The sequence below is a fragment of the Pelodiscus sinensis genome, chromosome 31 (genome assembly GCF_052426305.1).
Source record: "Pelodiscus sinensis isolate ZL-2025 chromosome 31, ASM5242630v1, whole genome shotgun sequence".
In the NCBI taxonomy this organism is placed as follows: Eukaryota; Metazoa; Chordata; order Testudines; family Trionychidae; genus Pelodiscus; species Pelodiscus sinensis.
Window position 1 is genome coordinate 8,220,609 of NC_143082.1, and position 20,720 is coordinate 8,241,328.

At 51.2% G+C, this 20,720-nt stretch overlaps 2 protein-coding genes across 2 annotated transcripts in view; one reads left to right on the forward strand and one right to left on the reverse strand.

Annotated features, from left to right (window-relative positions):
* MCOLN1 (mucolipin TRP cation channel 1) overlaps positions 1-20,720 on the reverse strand; it is a 124,063-nt gene that overhangs the window by 51,258 nt on the left and 52,085 nt on the right. The gene's annotated exons all lie outside the window — the stretch shown is intronic.
* LOC102461842 (macrophage mannose receptor 1) lies at positions 1,403-18,374 on the forward strand. The gene is made up of 8 exons (XM_075902122.2): positions 1,403-2,746; positions 5,081-5,173; positions 5,712-5,816; positions 7,626-7,688; positions 8,323-8,724; positions 10,241-10,386; positions 15,758-15,870; positions 18,058-18,374. The coding sequence occupies exons 1-8, from the start codon at positions 2,659-2,661 to the stop codon at positions 18,182-18,184; spliced, it is 1,137 nt and encodes a 378-aa protein (XP_075758237.2). The 5' UTR covers positions 1,403-2,658; the 3' UTR covers positions 18,185-18,374.

A 20,720-nucleotide genomic window follows, 5' to 3' on the forward strand; every position in this document is an offset into this window, starting at 1 on the left:
TCCCAATCTGCACACAGCTCCTTTGCCTGACCCTCCCAGACCCCAGTGAGTGTGCTGTGGTGACTGCCCTGCCATCTCAGCAGTTGCCTTGCCCTGTGCTCCACCAGCCCCACCCTCCTATTGCTTCTCTTTGCTCCCTCCCCACAGCCTCCCATTAGTCCCCTGCCTACCACCCACTGCACCCTGGTCCCCTCCCTAAGCACACATCTCCCCTCCCTCCCTTCTTAGTTAGTGACCCCCCATTCACTGCACTCCCTGTTGATGTTGCTTGCCATTGACCAGTGGCCAGCACCTCTGCCCTGCACCTGTAACCTTGTCCATTGTCCTATCCCACTAGAGCTCTCTTCCTCTTCCTCCAGCCTTGCAGGGAGGCAGGGTTGCCTTCTCTGCCTCCCCCCTTCCCCCCGGTTTCCCCATTCATGCCCTTCTACTACTGACAACCTTCCTAACTGCATAAAACCTAGTGGGAGAGAGTGGTAGCTTTCCCCTCCTCCCCCCACTCGTCCTTCCCACTGCAGCCCTGCCCTCTCCTTGGCACGCTCATCCCCTGCCTCCATCTTTGCAGGGAGCAGTGGCCACCTTTCCCACCTTCCCCAACAATCCTCGTCCCTCTTTCTAGCACCCTCCTTCACTGTCTCCAGGAGAGCAGGCATGAGTGGCTTCTGCCCCACTTTCTCCTCGGTGGCTCACCCACATTCTCTCCTCATTGTCGCCCTCCCTCCCTGCATATGGTCCAGAGGGAGAGAGTGGGTGCTTTCCTCAGTTTACACCTCATGCTACCCCTGTGTCCCTGTCCCTCTCCATAAAGACCCTTGCCTGGCTTCCTTCCCCTCTTCTCTGGGGCCCTGCCCCTGCTCCACCCCGTCTCTGAGGCCTCACCCTGCTCGTTCTGTTGCCCTTCCTCCCTGAATCTCAATTACTTTCCCCAGGCTGGGATAGGGGTGCAGGCTCTAGTTTTGGGTGTGTGGCAAATGCCCTATCCCCTAGGCCAGTGTTTCTCAAGCTTTTTTTTTTTTAATAAAATACCCCTTTTTCGAAAAAAAATTGGTAAGTGCCCCCAGTACCTACAGTTTTCTCAAACACACATTTTTTAACTGTTGCAACACAGTTGTTTAAACAACTTAATTGTAGCTGGGTGGATGATGAAATATTTGGGTGTAAAAAGTACAAAAATAATACAAATGGTGTAAAACTTAAAACAAAACTTCAGTTTTCTCCAAATTTCAGTTGTGTTGATGTGCCCCCAGGCTTCTTTTTGGTGCCCCTGTGGGTTGAGGGATACTGCTCTAGGACACTCCCACTCCAGGGTCCACTCTGCCTTGGGGGAGGGGGGGCTTGACCTGTGTCTGGTTGCTCCCAGGATGGGCAGGAGAGCTTGGGGGGGGGGGGAAGGGAAGGATAGGGCTTGAGCCTGTCACCATGTGTTCGCCAGGCAAATGCCCTATTGCCTAAGCCACTCCAGAAGCCACCCACTGCCTTACCTTCAGCAGGTCCCTTATCCTGCCTTCCTAATACAGGAGCCAGGTCCATCCCTCGGGGCAGCCTGTGTTGGCAGCCCAGCCATTGCCTGAGTGGGTGGGGGATAGGACAGCAGCCTGGGGAACACAGATTGGTGGGTTTAAGTCCTGCCCACCCTGGGAGCAGCAGAGCCAAAGCAGCTTCACCCCTGCTCTGGGCCCTACCCCCCACCCCCACCCCGAAAAGCAGCTAGCATGTACAGCAATGGTTCCATGTGCTGCCCCTCATTCACAGGCACTGACCCCAAAGCCTCCACTGTCCACAGTTCTCCATTATTGATCAAGGGGTGCTGCAGGAGTGGTGTCTGCTGGCAAGGACAGCATGTAGGAGAACCTCTGCTCTGACCTTCTCAGGGGGCTGCAGGGACATGCCAACCACCTCCAGGAGCACAATCAACCATAGGGATAATTACTGGCTGGGCATTTTAGTACTCATTTAGGCCTGAGAGAGTTATGAAATGCACAGACCAGTCAGAAACTAAAAATAACCCACTTTGCAAGCAGTGAAAGTAGTAACAATCCCCCATGTACATGTTGTGTCAGGAGATGAGGGAAGGTCAGTGTGTGATAGTGACAGAGATTTGCATTGCCAAACTCCCTCCATCCTCTTCTCTCTGTGTAGAGATGGGGTACAGGATTGGGGGGAGGAGGGACATCCTGATATCAGCCCACTCCTCAGCAAGCAGGAGGCTTCCAAGGGGCTGCTCCAAGGCAAGAGGACAGGAACAGCATGACAGTGGGTAGAGGGGCAACCGAAGTGCCAGCAATTGAGAGGTTTCTGGCCAAACCAGTCAGAATCCCCTGTCAGAGGCTTCAAGAGCTACCAGTAGATCTCGATCTACTGATTGGTGACCACTGGTCTAACCCCATACAATGGCTATAAATCGATACAGACTGGAAAGAAGACACGCATTTTTAAGTGGGAGAGTAATTAACCATCAGAAATATTTACCAAGGATTATAGTGGATTCTCCATCACTGACAAGTTCAAGAGACTGCCACTTTAAGGAATTGCCCCCTCTTCCTGCTGCTTTTCTCCTTCCATCCTGCTGACTTTATCAGCTGGCAAACACATGTTAGCAATCCAGTCAGTTGGCAGGGCTGTGAGTGCAGGGGACTCCCAGCTCACAGTGTGTGCCCCATGGCCTGCAAGGCAACATACAGCAACGTTGACATCGTTGAACCAGGACTAGAGGGACTATGGGACTTCGAGGCAAGGGGGAAGGCAGGTATGGAGCAGCCATTATCCTTCACATGTCTCTGACTCAGGAGTGTTGGCCCTGGCCAGCACCTGCCAGGAGATTGGCATTCAACAGGGTGGACCATGGGTATCTCCTGGGTACTCTGCAGGCTTTCAGCTTCAGGCCCCATTCCGTGGGCTTTCTCTGTGTGCTGTATGCCTCCGTGGAGTGTTTGGTCAGGCTAAATTGGACCCTGACTGAGCCGATCAGCTTCGGGTGGGGAGTATATCTGGAGTGTCCACTGTTGGGCCAGCTGTATGCTCTGGCCATCAGAGCCCTTCCTCTATCTTCTCCATCAGAGGTTGACAGGGTTGGTGCTCCAAGAGCCAAAGCTGCATCTGGTCCTGTTGGCATATGCTGATGATGTGTTCCTCTTGATCCAGGACGTGGGTGACCTGGTGCAGGTGGAGTCCTGCCAAGCCGTCTATTCAGCGGCCTTCTCCACCCGGGTCAGCCAGGTCAAGAGCTCTGGCCTGGTGGTTGGAGATGGATGGCAGACAAGCTCCCTCCCACCCGTGTTTCAGGTCATCAGTTGGAGTGTGGGTCCGCTGCTTTATCTCAGTGTTTTTCTATCTGCCACGCATCATTCCCCGCCAGTTCTCTGGCAGGGTTTGGAGGCCAGGGAGGGTGAGCGGCTGTGGTGATGGACAGGACTCCGCTGATTCTCTCCCTGCATGGGAAGGTGCTGGTTCTGAACTAGTCCTGTCCATGCTCTGGCACTGGCTCAACACACTGAGTCCAGCCCTGGAGGTTCTGGCCTGGCTCCAGAGGATAGCCCTGGAATTCTTCTGGCTAGGACTGCACTGGGTCTCTGCAAGGGTCCTGTGTCTTCCCCTGGAGGAGGGGGGCCAAGGCCTGGTCTGCATGTGTAGCCAGGTCCAGACCTTCCACCTCCAGGCTTGCAGAGACTCCTGTATAGTGCAGGTAGTCCGGCATGGAGCACTTTGGTGCGCGTCTTCCTCTGCTACCTCCAAGGGCTCCTATACAACCGGCAGCTCTTTTTTATCTTTCTGCCAGGAACTCTTCCAGACCTGGATGCTGTTCTCGGTGACCAGGTCCGTTGTGGCCACCAAGGGAACAGACTTCCTCGTAGAGCCCCTGCTCCACAATCCAGCCTTGTGTGTGCAGGTGGCGGAGTCTCCCTCGGTGTGCTGGAGGTTGGTCCTGGCAGAAACCACCAAGGTCAGAGACCTCACTCAGCGCATGGTGCTCTCTACCCTCTGAAGCCCTCTACACATGCTCCAGGAGGTGAAGGCAGCTTTCTCACAGCCCGCTCTCGATTTCCTGCAGCAAGCCTTGTGAGAGGGTACACCCCGCTCCTCCCTTACTGCAAGCCCGCCAGCCCTTTTTTCTTGGGTCCCTGTTCCGCAAGCCCCCCTGGGCTCCATATCCCTGGACCTCCAGCTGGCTACAGAATTTGCAGTTGGTCTGTTTCTGAACGGTGTCCAGAGACCATCTGTACATGCTTGTGCTCCACATGTTGCATTTCCTCACTCTTGTGTCCCGCCCTGACACCAAATGGCTGGACCATCTAAGACCTGTCAAGGGTGAGGAACCCCAATGGGCCAGTGTGTACTCCACCTTAATTCCATGGCCCAGCAGGGACATGAGCTGGCGATTCCTCCATGGAGCCATGAACATGGGCATGTACTTGGTATGGTTCACCCCCATCCCCGACACCTGCCCCTTCAGCAGCATGAGGAAAAACCTGGTATATGCCTACTTACAATGCGCCAGGTTGCAGCCCCATTTCTGGCTCCTCCAGAATCTCCCGCTGAAGTTCCAGCTGCACTTTTCCCCTTGCTTTTTCATTTACACACACCCTATCTGAGGCTCCACAAAGTTTCAAGATCTCATCAACCTCCTCCTGGCCCTAGCAAAAGCTGCTATCTATAATGCCAGGAGGAGAATGTTGAATGAGGGGGTGCTCTGCAACAGTGGGGCCTACTTCCGTTCCTCCCTGGTCTTATGCATCTGGACAGAGTTCCTCTGGGTGGCATCCGCTGGCTCCCTAGAGAGCTTTAAGGAGCAGTGGGCACTGTCCGAGGTTCTCTGCTTGGTGTCCCCATCCATTTCCCTCATTTTGAACCTTTGACTGCATACCTGATCCTGTTTTTCATCATTTGTCCCCCGTAATCAGTTGAACCCTGGGTCTAGCTGTCCCTCCCAAAAGGCTTTGGAAGTGGGCAGGCGCTAGCCCCCCTTTGGGTATCAAATAGTGCCAGGGGCACTGATAAACTGTGGGGGGAAAGGACATTGTGGAATCCCATGGGTGCTGATGGAGCCAGTGGGGGACCTGTCACCCTGTGCTTCGCTCTCCAGCCAGCAGTGATGAGCATGCTGAAGAGGAGAGCCAATATGAGGCTGTCGATCTAGCTATTGGAGGAAGGAGGAGGCAGCTGGCTCAAGCTCCAGGTAATGGGTTTGGGATTGGCTGGCAGGAGAGGGTCCAATGTGCTGGATTCTATTCCTGGCTCTGGGAGCAGACTGTGATCTAATTGGTGGGGGCAGGGAAGGAGTGGCAGGGCTGGGAGTCAGGACTGCTGGGTGGATTCCATCCCTAGCTATGGCAGACAAGTGGGGTCTAGTGGTTAGAGTGGCTGGAAATGGGAGTCAGGACTCCTGGGGTACGTTTAGACTACATGGCTCCGTTGACGGAGCCATGTAGATTTGTTTGTTCGGCAAAGAGAAATGAAGCCGTGATTTAAATAATCATTTCCCTCTGCCGATCAGCCTAATCTACATGGATCCATCGATGGAGCCATGTAGTTTAGACACACCCCTGGATTCCTAGCTCTGCCACTGGCTTGCCACATTCACCACTCTGTGCCCCATTCCTCCCTAGAGTGAAATTATGCTCCCAGGAGTGGGGGAGTCATTGGAGAGAGCTCTGATGGCTTCTCTGGCTATCAAGGCAATGTGCTTTTTCCATGTTGATTTCCCATCCCCGTAGTGTGGAAATGGAGACGAGGCCAGTGGTGGTCTTTGGCCCGTGCGACTGTCCTGGGAGTCTCTGTGCTGCTGAACCTGCTGCTCCTCACACTTGGCATTGTCCAATGTAAGTATCTCCCTCCCCTCACCTGCACTTGCATGGATGTCTCTCCCATCCACTGTCCAGAGGGCATCTCTGCCCCTAACTGCCCAGGCCACAGTTCTGGCACACTGGCAAACAAGCTTTCTCTGGCTGCCCGAGGATCCCCCACAAACACCCGCAATGCATTATCCTCCTTGCATCACTTTGCAGAGTGCTCTTCTGCGGAGATGCCTATAGAAAGCAAGACAGCAGGCTGCTGATGTGCTGAGCCCACAGCCTATGGAGCTGACCAATATCGCCTCACTGTTTCCTGGTACTTCCCCATCTGTCTATCCTCATCTCTCTTGTTCTTGCCTTAAACTGATACTGTGAGCTCTATGGAAGAGGGACAATCCGTCTGCTCCATGTTTGTACAGCACCTAGTGCTTGGGCCTCCTAATGCGTACATACTAAATCCTGAGGCACTACTGGAATACAAAGAAAGTGCCATTGCCCCCTCTTCCCACACCCAGATATGGCGCTACTTCCCTGAGAGGCCTGTGTGAGCTCATCCTCTCCAGAATGGGGCTGGAAGGAGCTTTCCAGGTTGCTGCAGGGTGGGTGTTACATAGGCCGTGTCCAGACTCAGGGGTTTTTTCGGGAAAAGTAGCCTTTTCCCGAAAAAACTTCCCCTGCGTCCAGACTCAAGCCGCGTTCTTTCAAAATTATTTCGAAAGAACGCGGCTTTTCTTTCGATGGCGGTAAACCTCATTTCACGAGGAAGAACGCCTTCTTTCGAAAGTTCCTCTTTCGAAAGAAGGCGTTCTTCAATGTAAAGAGGCCGTCTTCGAAAGAGAGCATCCAGACTCGCTGGGTGCTCTCTTTCGAAAAAGTGGATTTCTCTTTCGAAAGATCCGCCTGCAGTCTAGACGCGATCTTTCGAAAGAGGCTCTTTCGAAAGATGCTTTTGAAAGAGCCTCTTTCGAAAGAAGCCTGCAGTCTAGACATAGCCCTAGTGTCATCCAGTGCAGGAGAAGCTGCTATGGATGAGCTTGCCCTGCCCCTGTGAGTGAACTAAGGACAGGCAGAAGGTCCAGCCTGTTCCCAATAGATCAGCAATAGGTTAGTGAGTGGGCCACAAGGTTGGCACAACCACAACAGTGTCCTGGGAGAGGATAATTTTGCTAATGGCACTTGCATACCTAGAACGTGCAGGGTGTGCCAATTGAACCATAGCAGCACAGTTATTGGATGCAGAGGGAGCATGTGGCTCTCACAGTCAATGCTGTGTGCAATCAGCATGCACTTCACTTCACATGCCCTTGCTTTATGTGCATGTCACTTTAATAACACCAGTAGGAAAAAAAACTACACGGATGGAAACCAGCAAAAACTGGCAACCCTGCACATGGGCAACAGTGAACAAAATATCTCACAGGCCACATCACAAAGAGTACTGGGCTGTATACCTACAGTGAGGGCAGAGCGAAGATGTTCTGGTGCCTGGTAGCTCTGGTCTCCCCAGTGTTGTTCAACAGGTGATTGACTGGGATTTTCACCCTGGGCTGGCTCTAAACTGTGATATGTCCTCATCCTTAGCTCTGAAAGGGACAATGACTTGACCAAGGTCACTAAGCCTGACAGCAGCAGAACTGTGATTAGAACACAGGCATCCTGACTCTGAGCCTCCCAGGAGCCATCCACTGCTCTGCCCTAACCTTCCTCCCAAGAACCGAGAAGTCCTGGCTCATAGCTGCCAGCTCTGACCATTCCCCTGCCCTCTCGTCCCCTCCCCAATGCCCGACTGATGTGACATGCCAAGACCACTGGTGAAGAGTTTTCCATCTCTTGCAGATATGGAAATGGCCAGAACTCTTGAGAGGATGCAAGTGGAGAACCAGCTGCTCCGGCACGTGGGTGAGTATCTGTGGTAGTGAATCCCAGGCCTATGGCCCCACTGTGCCCTGCTGGCTCCACCTGCTGAGCTCTCGGGGGGCCTCTGCCTCCCAACCTTTCCTGAAACCTTCGGGCCTCAGAGTTAGGTGGACTGGCCCTTACTCCTGCTCCTCATTCCTTTTGCTGGGTAGGGTTGCCAGGTGTCCGGTTAAAGGGGAACATGTCCACTCATTGCTGCTAGAATTCCAGTTACCAAATTAACTGCCGAGGAAGAGAATTGGCTCCCAGACTCTCATCTCCAGCTTTTGGCTCTGGAATCCACCTCACTGTGCCCCAACCCCTCACTCTAAGGACTGACACCCCCCTCAGACCGATAATTGACTTGTTCTTAGCCAGAGTCCAATCACTGTGCCCCACTCTGCCCAGCTCTGCAGGCAGCAGTTGTGTCAAGGAGGAAGGGACAGTGAGTGATTGGGAGAGTGGGGGAGGAGAAGAGACAGAGCAGGGGATCTAGCTTGGGGGTAGACAGTTTTCAGCAACTGGAGAGTTGGCAACCTTATTGCTGAAGCTGGTCTCTGGATCATGCTGACCTCTCACCCAGTCTCCCATTTCTTGTGGTGCTCCTCCCCCAGCACTTATCTCTCTTTCCCACCAGCCTCGGGCTCCTTCCTCATCTACAGTGAGTCACACCGACTCTGTGTGAATGTAACAGCCAGCGGCTCTGTGACAGCTGCACCCTGCATCCCTGACGCCCCCAGCCAGCACTTCCAGTGGCTGTCCCGGGGCCAGCTGTTGAATGTGGCCAGCCAGCAGTGTGTAGCTGTGCCAAAGCAGCTTAGTCGAGTGGCTGTGCGCCTGGAGCCCTGTGAAGCCCACAAGGAGCTGCAGCACTGGGAGTGCCGGGCCAACGGGTTGCTGGCGCTCGCCAGGGAGAATCTCTATTTCAATTATGGCAACAGCCCAAACCATGTGGTGATGCTGTACACAGGGGATGGGCCCTGGAGCCGTTGGGTCGTGTACGGTAGCCGTGAGGACCTCTGCTCCCGCTTCTGTCATGGTGAGTTCCACAGGACCTACCTGGCCCTGTGACCTTCACCTCAACTGAGCCAATCAGAGTCCTACCCTGTCCTGCCTCCAAGCCATGCTGTTGCTGCCCATATACCTGTTGGAACCTGCCCAGGGAGCACTAGAACAATTTGTATAGAGCCATTGAACCAAACTGCATGCCCTCTATTTAATGGACACCACTTCAAGCCAGGGAGTTCAGCCACATCCCCAGCATTCCTAGCTTCAGCACCTATGAACCTTCTCTGCCCCCATTCTAGCCAGAAGTCTCCCACTAACATCCCAGAGCTGAGAATAGAACCCAGAAGTCCTCTCTGGAATCAGCCCATCCCATGGGACTCTGCAACTCTCATATTAGGCAGCTTGCCCTCATCCCTTTGCTGAAAATGATGACAAGGATTGTCTGGTCTCTGTCACTGGTGGCCTTGTCTCAGGAGCTCCTGTTCCAATAGCTGCGAGCTTCCTACAGAGTTGTGATTCAGGGTCTGAGTTTCTAAATGTGACCCTATTGTTACTCCGTCTGCCGGAGTCTGCAGATAACCTGAGGTGGTGAATCTGAGTGGGAGGAAGCTGCCCCTTGCAGCATCTCAGGGGAGATGACCATGTAAAGCCTGACCTGGCTGTCCTGGAGTCCGGGGAAGCTTTTCCATGGAGCTCAGTGATTGAAGCCAACCCTTTCCCCATTGGCCTTAACTTGTTCACCCTCCCAGGGTTCCCATTGCGATCCTGATGACCAGGGCTTGTGTTAGCTAAGCCACCAAGTGGCAGGCTGCCCCACTTGGATCAAACTCCTTCCAGGGAGCAGATGCAGGGGCAGACCAAACTCCTGCCCCACCCCATCCCATATGCTCCTTACTCTAATTCCCAGCCCCCTGCTGCAATCATTCATGTGGCTGCTCCTACAGGCCAGCCTACAGGGTCCCTGCTCTTGTCAGCCTAGCCACTAGCCCGTGTCCAATTTGCTAGCTATGCAGTTTCTTTCTGTGGCTCAGCTCATTAGGGTGTATGGATCCCTAGACCAGGATAGGGTTAATTCCCTGGGGCAGCACTCAGTGGTGTGTAGAGGTGGTGCTCTGTATCCAAGGCATGGTTGTTTCCCATGGGTATTGGCCCAGGGCTCATGGGCTTCGGAGCCGTGCCAGTGGCTTGCCTTAGGTTCAGGAGCTGCATCTGGTTGTCATGAAACATAGAACTGGGTGCAGCCTTCTGTGACTGTACCAGCACATTTGGCTTCATCTTACCCCAAGAGGAGTGTATAATGGGACCTCCCATCACCTTAGACTGCACCTCCACAGTAAAGCTTTGCAAAGTTTTGATTTTGGTCTCAGGATCCAGGAGGATCAGAGACCTGGTGATGATCACTGGGGAGTGGACAGCAGAATCCAGGCTCTCAGTCCTCAAACTTCTGGGCAGCCCTGCCAGTCTCTGCCAACTGCCCTAGGTTCTGAGGCTGCCCAGGCATTTCCCTGCCCCAATGACTAATGCAGTGCCTCCTCCCCTCCACCCAGTCTGTGCCCCATGTCGCATGGGCTGGACTTTGTTCCAGGATAGATGCTACTTCCAGTCCCGCTCCTTGGGCACCTGGGATGCTGCCAACCGTTCCTGTGCCTCTCTAGGTGCCATGCTCCTCCAGGTGACCAGCCATGCTGAGCAGGTAAGAGATGGTCACGTGTGGGGCAGCAGGCTGTCCTGGGAGCTAGAAAGTACTGGGATGTAGGGGAAAGGCTGGGAAGGAGGAACATGAGTGAGAGGTGCTGTGGAAAGGACCCAGGAGCAGAGTGGGGAGCCAAAGTGAGTGCAGCCTGGCTCCCCAGCACCAGGGAAAGACACCCTATTTGGAGGCAATAATTAAAATGGCCAGAAGAGGAGAGAGCCAGAAGGGAGGAGGGCAGGGAGAATCCCCTTGTTCTTGCTGGGGACCCAGCCAAGTGTGAGCCCAAATTGCCAGGCAATCAGTGAAATGGATCAGAAAAACAACTGGCTGCAATGGACCCTGACCCCCGTCACTGCAACAGCTGGTCACGCTGTTGGAAGTGGTTCACAACAGTGAATAGCTTAGGATAGACTGTCAAAAAGCAGGGCACTCCCTACTAATCAGCTGTATGGTCTATAATTATATTTCACCAACCCAGTAACACATGTGAACTCCTGAAGCCCTACAACAGTCTTACCACAGAGTCATCTTCTGGGGCTCCCTAATGTATCTTGTCAGCCAGGCAAACTGGACTAGCGCTAGGCTGGTTGCCAGATACCAAAGATCAGAAAGATTCAGGTTGCTTCCAATCCCAAGACACTTATCCCTGATAAGTTGTACCTCAGACATCACACCAGCGATAACACTTGTAGCCAAGCTAATAGTAAGCTAACTATGGATTTATTAACTAGGGAAAGGAAAAGAGAACTATTTAGAGGCAGGACCATCTCTAAGGAAGACAACACACCACCCACCCATCCCCAGCCTCTTTTCCCAAGCCACTACCCTACCTCCTCCCATCCGTACTTTGCCATCTCCCCCCAGTCCTATCTGCCTTTTCTTTCTGGCTTCCACAGACAGCCCAAATGATGCTGGGAGCCAGCTGAGCAGTCTGGAGCTGGGTTTCTTGCTGTTGCTGGCACCAGGCCCCCTGGCTAACCCTGCAGACCACCCTGGAATTTGTGTCTCCCTAAAGTGCAGGACCCCCCAAAGCATGGAGCCTGTGGTGGTTGCCCTGGCCCATCCTATGGATGGGATGGCTCTGGGTACAAGTTAAAGAAGGCAATACATTACGGAAATGAATTACAGTCTACAGTTCCAAAAGGTGTCAGAACTATGTCATCAGTAGGATCAGCCCAGGTTGACTTGGGGATCTCTACTCCTTTTCCCTACTTCCAACGAGTGTTCCCCCAAAGCTCAGCAGCAACACAGCTTCACAGCTCTGTGCAGGGAGACTCTGACTGGGTGGGGATGATTAATCACCTGTGAAGCTATGCTACCCTGCAGCTTAGAGGGAACACTGCTTCCAGCTCTATGACGTGCAAATAGTGAAGTTGTAATAGTTCAGGACAGTGATACAGTAAATTTAGGTTTCACTGTGAATCCATAGTGGCATCCTGACAGGTCTCCTGCTCAGTCAGTGATGAAAAACATTTGGCTGCATTCAATTTTGTATGCTCCCTCAGTATATTGTGCCAGCTCTACACAGGTAGCTAGCATCATAGACTTTACGAGAGCCCCCAAAGACTCAGATAAGATACAAAGGCCCCTGAGTCAGGTTTATTATTGAAGCAAGTACATTAATAGTTGTTGATAGCCAGATGACCTCTAAGCCCCTATATATTTGTACCGGGACAATGGTCTCGGCTCAATCGATAGTATGGATTCACTATTGCCTCATAGGCTGGCCAAAGAATTAAGTGATATTTAATATTTATAGACCGAAATGAACACACTGTATGATACACACTGTGTCATCTTGCACATTAATGACACATTTGGTACCTCCTCTTGGACTCTCCTCGTTGTTATACTTTTATCACTCTTGTTGTTTCAAGCTATTTTATCATATACTCAGTTGGGTGTCCCTGTACTGTCCTGGTGGATTGTGCTTACATACTTCACATGCTTTTATCAGTGCTAGGAATTCTAGTGCCAAGAGACACTGACTTGCAGGCAAACATTTGCTTTTCACAAGGCCTGTCTGTTACTCATAGTATAACTTTTGCTTCAAGCACAAGGCCCAAGCGTCAGGCCTGCCTACAGAAGCTAGAAAATATTTTTGTCCCTGTTTTATCCCCCTCTTCCAGCATTCAAGATGAGCACACATGGCACCATCACGTGTGAAAGATCCATTTACCAACTCTTTGGAAGGCAATGTTTCACAATGTCCCATTAGTTTTGATAGCCCTTCTCAGAGGGCAGAAGACCATTCTCTGGTTCACGGGTTCAGAGAAGGCACATTGTCAATTACTGTATAAAACATGCATGTCACTTTATCGCATGAGATACAGAGAGTAGAAGTGAAAGTAATGCATGCCGCAACTGCCAAGTCTAACATTTTCAATATGCGTGTCTGCATGGGTACTCCAGTGTAGGTGTATGTGTGCCCCTGCATCTCTAACAGAAGATAGCAGTGCCTTTTGAGACTCCTCCCCCCCCCTTCCTTGTGATATACCTGGAAGCTATCTAGCCTCTCAGTTCCAGCTTTTGGCTTCATACTAGAGAGTAGTTGTCTTTTCCTTATCTGTATCATTAGCATAAATAGTAGCTAACTTTGTTTCTTTTTTCTCCCTAATAGTGTCCCTTTTTTGGGTTTTTTAAAACTCGCTTGGGATTAAAAAGATGGAGAAAAAAGACCTTTGTTTTTTATCCTGTCTGGGGGCATCTCCCCCCCATTTCTCTCCCTACGGGAAAAGAAAAGAAAAGAAGAGGAATAAAGACACAAGCTTGCTTCTGAATTCCTCATTCCGGGTATGTCTACACTACCCCGCTAGTTCGAACTAGCGGGGTAATGTAGGCATACCGCACTTGCAAATGAAGCCTGGGATTTGAATTTACCAGGCTTCATTTGCATAAGTGGGGAGCCGCCATTTTTAAAACGAGGGTACCGGTAGTTCGGAATAGGAAGCTTAGTCCGAACTACCTAGTTCGAGCCCCGTGTAGCCGCGCTGCACCGGGTTCGAACCAGTGGGGTTTTAAAAACGGCGGCTCCCCGCTTATGCAAATGAAGCCCGGGAAATTCAAATCCCGGGCTTCATTTGCAAGTGCGATATGCCTACATTACCCCGCTAGTTCGAACTAGGAGGGTAGTGTAGACATACCCTCCTAGAGACTGATCTGCCTATACCTGGGGCCATTCTTAGTTCTACCAGCTCTGAGAAGAGCCTTTCCTGGGACTGCTGAACTGCACTGCCCTGAAAATAGGGGCAATTTGGGCTCTGCCCTCTTGGTCACCCCCACCCTGGGGGCAAGAGGGCAGGCGCATACAAACTTTGGTCAGAGGAATTAGAAACACAAGGGCTATGTCTACACTGGCGGGTTATTGCAGAAGAATGACCATTCTTCCACAGAGCATCCACACTGCCCACCTGCTCTTGCGCAAGAAGATTTACAGTAAAGCGTGGTAAGAGAGGGTTTCTTGTGCAAGAGCTACTCTCTTTGCTAACTGGTGTAAGCTCTCTTGCATAAGAGGGCAGTGTGGACACACAGCAGGGATTTCTTGCGCAAGAAAGCCCTACGGCTAAAATGTTCATCAGAGCTTTCTTGTGCAAGAGAGCGTCCACGCTGCCATGGATGCTCTTGCGCAAAAGCACAGCTTGCACATGGCAGTATGGATGTGTTCTTGCGCAAGATTTTCTTGCACAAGAAGCCGCCAGTGTAGACATAGCCAAAGTGGGGGATAAAAAAACAGAATATGAGAATCACTGGTGTGAGATGGGCACCCTTACCCTGCCCTGAACGGGGTCTTCTCCCCAACAAGTGACAAAACTCAAGCTCATCTTCCTCCCTCTGATTTTACACTACATTTTAGATACATTAAGGTACATCCTGCCATGAACAGTCTTTCCACACCCAGGTGGACAAATACTCAGGCTGCGTCTAGACTGGCATGATTTTGCGCAAATACTTTTAACGGAAAAGTTTTCCATTAAAAGTATTTGCACAAGAGAGCGTCTCTACTGGCATGTGCCTTTGTGCAAAAGCATCCGTGCCAGCGTAGATGCTCTCTTGCGCAAGAAAGCTCCGATGGCCATTTTAGCCATCGGGTTTTCTTGTGCAAGAAATTAACGTGGCTGTCTACACTGGCCCTCTTGCGCAAGAATACTTGCGCAAGAGGGCTTATCCCTGAGCGGGAGCGTTGGAATATTTGCGCAAGAACCACTGATTTTGTACATTACAAAGTCAGTGTTCTTGCGCAAATACTTGCAGCCAGTGTAGACAGGTGGCAAGATTTTGCGCAAAAGCAGGTGCTTTTGCACAAAATCATGCCAGTCTAGAAGCAACCTCAGTGTTTGCTCACCTGCTGATGTGTAGATGCCTTAAGGACACTGAGAATCTCTTCCCACATGTGACACCATCTCCTCCAGCCTGAAATCTTAGCCTAGTTCTCAGGGCTTTCACTAGACCTTCCTTTGAGTCCATGGCAACTTGCTTTCTTGTACTTGTATACATCATGGGCTCGTCTACACTGGCCCCTTTTCCGGAAGGGGCATGTTAATTTCACCTATCGTAGTAGGGAAATCCGCGGGGGATTTAAATATCCCCCGCGGCATTTAAATAAAAATGTCCGCCGCTTTTTTCCGGCTTTTAAAAAAGCCGGAAAAGAGCGTCTACACTGGCCCTGATCCTCCGGAAAAAGCGCCCAGTTAGAAATGTGAGTCGCTCTTGCGCAAGAAGCCCTCTCTTCCCATACTTTACTGTAAATCTTCTTGCGCAAGAGCGGGTGGGCAGTGTGGATGATCTGTGGAGGAATGGTCATTCTTATGCAATAACCCGCCAGTGTAGACGTAGCCTAGGGCTATGTAGAGCACTCATAGGGACAGACATCTCAAGAAAAAACACTGTTACTTGCACAGGGAAACTTCCTCACCTATATTGAACAATACTAACATGCAGGTGAGCTAGTTAGCATGCCAGCCATGTGTTTCTCAGTGTTCAGGTGACACCTACAGCCTTGGCAAAAGTTGGCATCTAGTCTGTCACTGTGACACAGCCCATTCCAACTTGCTGTGTTGGAGTGATGGAGCAGAAGTCTCCCGAGTTGCAGGGAGGATTGTTGGTCTGTCAACAAGTCAAAGTTGGGGAGATGCCTGGCATGGCCTTGCATAGCTGCAGACGCTGCACCAAGCAGGTTCCACCCAGCTCAGAACTCCTGAGGGCTACCATAACCCTGGGGCCATGTCACTCTGAGCTCCTGTTTCACCATTTAGCCATCAGGCAGCATCAGGACGTGTCCATGTCCAGCAACCTCCATGCTGTGGGGGGAGGGGGCTGGAGGATTGCGGTGGGAGGTTCACCCCAGACTAATGCTATTCTCTCTGAATTTCAGGCTCACATTGTGTCCTACATGAAAGTACCAGCCTCCTGGATGGGTCTCACAGACCAGGCACTTGAGGGGGCTTGGATGTGGGTGGACGGGACTCACCCAGCCACCAATGCCAGGTATGGAAGACCTGGCCCTGAAATAGGGACAAATAGCTAGAGCCGTAAGGTGGGAAAATGACCCTCATCCTGACCTGCAGCTCCCTGCTATTCCAGACTTGAGTTCTGCCCCCAATGTGCCCCTCAGTGAAAGTCCCCAACCTTCCCATTCTGGAGCTGGGACTTCTGTTCCCCTTCCTAATCTACCCCCACAAACACCTGCCATTCTGTCCTTGAGATTTCTGCTCCCCTCAATCCCAACCCTTGCTGTTCCAACCGAGCTGCTACTGCCCTCTGTCCCAACTTGCTTCTCTCCCTGCACTTCTAGACATGGGATCTGCAACTTCCACTACAGACCATAGCCCCCTGTGACAGACTGGGCCAAGTCTGGAGACTGTTGAGCATGTCAGCTCAGGGCAAGTTGCTCAAAACCAGCACCCTTTCCCTTTCCATATGAGCCACAAACTGTCACATAGAGCACTTCAGCTGTCAATCTGGCAAGCAGGACGCCTCAGAAGCAAAACCCCTTAGACACCCCAGGTTTCCCTGTGCCATAATCAAACCCAGGCCTTGCACACATAGGTGAGAGGTTATAAAACCCAATCTCACCAACTCCAGAGTCTACCAGTCCCAAAGAACCAGCCACAGTCCCAGGATAATTTAGATTTCAGATTTTACCTACAAGAGCATTCTCGGCCAATCCTTTAGGAGCTAAAATCTAAAGATTTATTATAAAAGAAAGAAAAGGTTGAGCATTACATTACTCAGTTCTTGATGCAGGGTCTTAGCAGAGATGTTACCAACTACTAGTTTAAAAGTCTCTGGTGTACATCCTCTAGCAGGATGAGTCCTTCCTGGCTCTCTGGCTCTAGCAAGGATGCATCTGGCATAAGGAACAAGATTGACAACAAAGATGGAGTTGCCCTTTTGGAACTTTTATATTCCTGGTGGTTCCAAACTGGAACTGGTCTCAGGCTCAAGTAAACATGAGGCACTGGCTGGCTTGCAGGTTTCCGAACACATTTCTTAGGAGTGTATTGGCCATCTGAGAGCCATTGTCCATGAAGCAGTGCTAGTTAGCACAGCCATTCACTGAACAATCATTCCTCACATAGTCCAGGCCTGTTGCGCCCTCCCAGACAGAGAATATTTACAATACAAGAATAGAGCCCATACTCATAACTTCATATACAAAAATCATACAAGTACACAGGCATTATACACAGAATCAGTAGCTCATAAGCTTCCATTTGACACCTCACATGGCCCACTCTGTACACAACTTGGGGCAAATGCCACCAGTAGGTGCTTTCTGCTCTCTTTAAAATCCAATAGCGTGACACCTCCCCCCCACACGCAAAGACACAACTATATGAGACCTGGGTTCATTCCTCTTCCTGAACTTCCCACTCAATCACAGTCCGCAGACTCAGGGGAAAGAGAGGAGTGTGGGATGGAAAAAGGCAGAGCATGGTCAGAGTTAGGGCCATCCCAAATGCTGCATCCTCCTAGGCACAGCCCTGCTAGGAAGATGAAGCTAGCTGCTGGAGCCAGCACCACCTCACACATGCAGCTCCCTAGGGCACTACAAAATTTGCTCAATGTGCTGCAAAACTGCACCACCTCGTTTCTGTCCCATGTTGGCTACTGATACTCTCCTTTCCCCTCCCTCCAATTGTCCCTTTGGTCCTGGTCCCTGGGATGGGATCCGAGGAAGTGATTTCTAGTAAGCTGGTCAGTTGGGACTCAGAAATGTTTCTTGCAGAAGAGCCCATGGGGGTTATGCCCCCCCTCACCTGCCATGCTGCGAGCTCTTTGTGGGGGAGGAGTGAGATGGGGGATTGTCTCTGTGTCCTTGGCCCAATCCAGCACAAGTTCCTTCCTCCGTTCTGCCTACTCCAGTTCCTGCTCATGTTTCTTGCAAGTCCCAGATCCCTTGCTGCAGGACCACAGCATCCCTCCCACTGTGCTGGTCATTGGGCAAGGTAGGGTGTGTGTGTCAAAGGTGGCTATGGGACTTGCAAGGCAACTGGTGCTGCAGGGAATATGGAGACGGGGGAGGGGGGGGGTGTCCCCATGGGCTTGTGGCTGCTTGAGGTGAAATGGTCTGGGGACTGTGTGGTCTGGTGGGTGAGACAGGGGGCCTTGGGTGTCATGAGGACTGCAGCATCTCCAGCCCTGCTCTATTTCTTCCTGTTTTGCTTTCAGCTATTGGCAGACAGGGGAACCCAGTGGCGGAAGCAAGGAGAACTGTGCATTGACACTGCAGGACGGGCAGTGGTATGATGCCCCATGCACAGAGGAGCACCATTGGGTGTGTGAGGTGGAACCCTGAGCCTGCTTGGACAAGCAACCTGGCCTGGCCTTGATCCTCCCTCTGCCCTGCCTCTGCCCCCTCACTGTGAGCCACACAGCTCTGGATGCCAACTGGCAGAGGACATGGTGGTACTTGGGATTCCCGGCTCCTATGGTTTCACGAAAGGCAGTCATGTGATGTCTATAATGAAAGCTTTTGTCACACTTAATCAGTGCAAGCTACATGATATTTAAGGAATTGTATAGCTAAACAAATATTATGGTATTGTCAGCTTCTAGAGGTATTGGACACCAAACAGGAAAAAGCAGGTTTTCTTTCAGTAAACCAAGTACTGTATTGTACAATGCGCGGATTCAGAAGCTGATGCCAATGAATGTGAAATATTCAGACAGGAAACAGCAGATGTTATAAGAACACAAGTCCAATCAGGCTGAGGCTTAATCTATACTATCAAGGTGGAAAAACTCATGCCAAAAGCCAAACGTTGACAAAACCTGAATCCCCAGAGAATATTCCCCACTGGGAGATGCACCATCATTGATAGTATGAACAATGCAGCATGCAGTGTTGTGGGAAAGCAGTGCCATCTTGAGATTACTGCTTACTTCTTCCACAAAATACAGGACTATGCAGCACTTTAAAGGCTAACAAGATGGTTTATTAGGTGATGAGCTTTCGTGGGCCAGACCCACTTCCTCAGATCAAATCATGGAAGAAAATTGGCATGACCATATATACCAGAGGGATACAAACAAAAAAAAGTGAACACATTTCAGCTAGACCAGACTAACATGGCTACATCTCTCTTACTATTTGTATCCAAAAGGCAGCTCCAGTGACAAAAACTTGTAGGGACACACACCTTTACCCAGTTCCCGGGGCTCAAGGTGCAACCCTGTGAATTTACACACCCACCCGTAGCCAATTCCTTGGGCTAAAGGCAGGGCCAGCTTTAGGAAATGCGGGGCCCAGTTTGAACAATTTTGACCAGACCCAGCAGCAATTTTAGTTGAGCCAAAAAAAAACCCACACACACACACAAAAGTTTCAAAAGGGGGCCCAGGAATTTTTTTGATTGAGCAAAAAAAAAAGGCACAAAAAAATCCCTCTGCCAACACACATACACACCTCCCACAGCACAGGAAAACCCTGCACTAAACTCACAGCTGGCACACTCCTCCTCCGGGGCCAGCAAGGGCGGCAGATTTGTATAGTGTTTGGTGGTGCCCCATTAGCCACACCCCTTGACCCCCGTTAACCAGGCCTCCGGAGGTAACATACTCGGGGCAAGATGGACACATGACCAGAAGTAAAAGGTGTCATGTCACCCCTCTCGAAGGACTTTTCCCATCATCCTCCTACCAATAGGGATTAGTTTGGCTCCCACCAAACCTCCCTCATGCGACTATCCTGCAATTGCATTACCCAATGGCTGTGTATACACTGCACCCCTTTTCCGGAAAAGGGATGCAGATTAGACAAGTCGGAATTGCAAATGAAGTGGGGGATTTAAATATCCCCCGCTGCATTTGCATGAACATGGCTGCCGCTTTTTTTTTCCGGCTCGGGGCTTTGCCGGAGAAAAGCGCCAGTCTAGTCGGGATCTTTCGGAAAATAAAGCCTCTTAAAATCAGGAATAAGGGACCTTTTGGAAAAGGCTTTATTTTCCGAAAGATCCCGACTAGACTGGCGCTTTTCCCCAGCAAAGCCCCGTGCTGGAAAAAAGAGGCAGCCATGTTCATGCAAATGCAGCGGCGGATATTTAAATCCCCCACTTCATTTGCAATTCCGACTTGTCTAATCTGTATCCCTTTTCTGGAAAAGGGGTACAGTGTAGACACAGCCAATGTGTGTGACATTAACTCGGGGGAAGAGAGGCTGGGGGAAGTGTTCCCTCTAAGGCTATGTCTACACTCGCGGCTTCTTACACAAGTACAGCAGTTCTTCTGTAAGCCACACTGGTGTGCTGCAGTGGGTGGCGTGAGCTGCACCAAGTGCCGCAGTGGGGAATGCCTGCTGGGCACAAGAACCTGGGCCATGGTACCCAGGCTATCAGTGTGGGAGCCTTTGTTGCCACTACCGTGTATGCGAACGTGTGCAGTGTCGGCACCCTGGTCTGCGCCACTCTATGTGAGAAGGGCCAGCTGTCCCCTAGAATCATAGAACTGGAAGAGACCTCAGGAGGTCATCAAGTCCAGCCCCCTGCTCTAGGCAGGACCAATCCCAACTAAATCAACCCGGCCAGGGCTTTGTCAAGCCGAGACTTAAACACTGCTAGGGATGGAGACTCCACTACTTCCCTAGGTAACCCATTCCAGTGCTTCACCACTCTCCTAGTGAAATAGTTTTTCCTAATATCCATCCTGGACCTCTCCCACCACAACTTGAGACCATTGCTCCTTGTTCTACCATCTGTCACTATACAGAACAGCCTCTCTCCATCCTCTTTGGAATCTCCCTTCAGGAAGTTGCAGGCTGCTATCTTCAATTCTGCAGACTAAACAGACTCCCTCAGCCTCTCCTCATATGCTCCAGCCCCCTAATCATTTTGGTT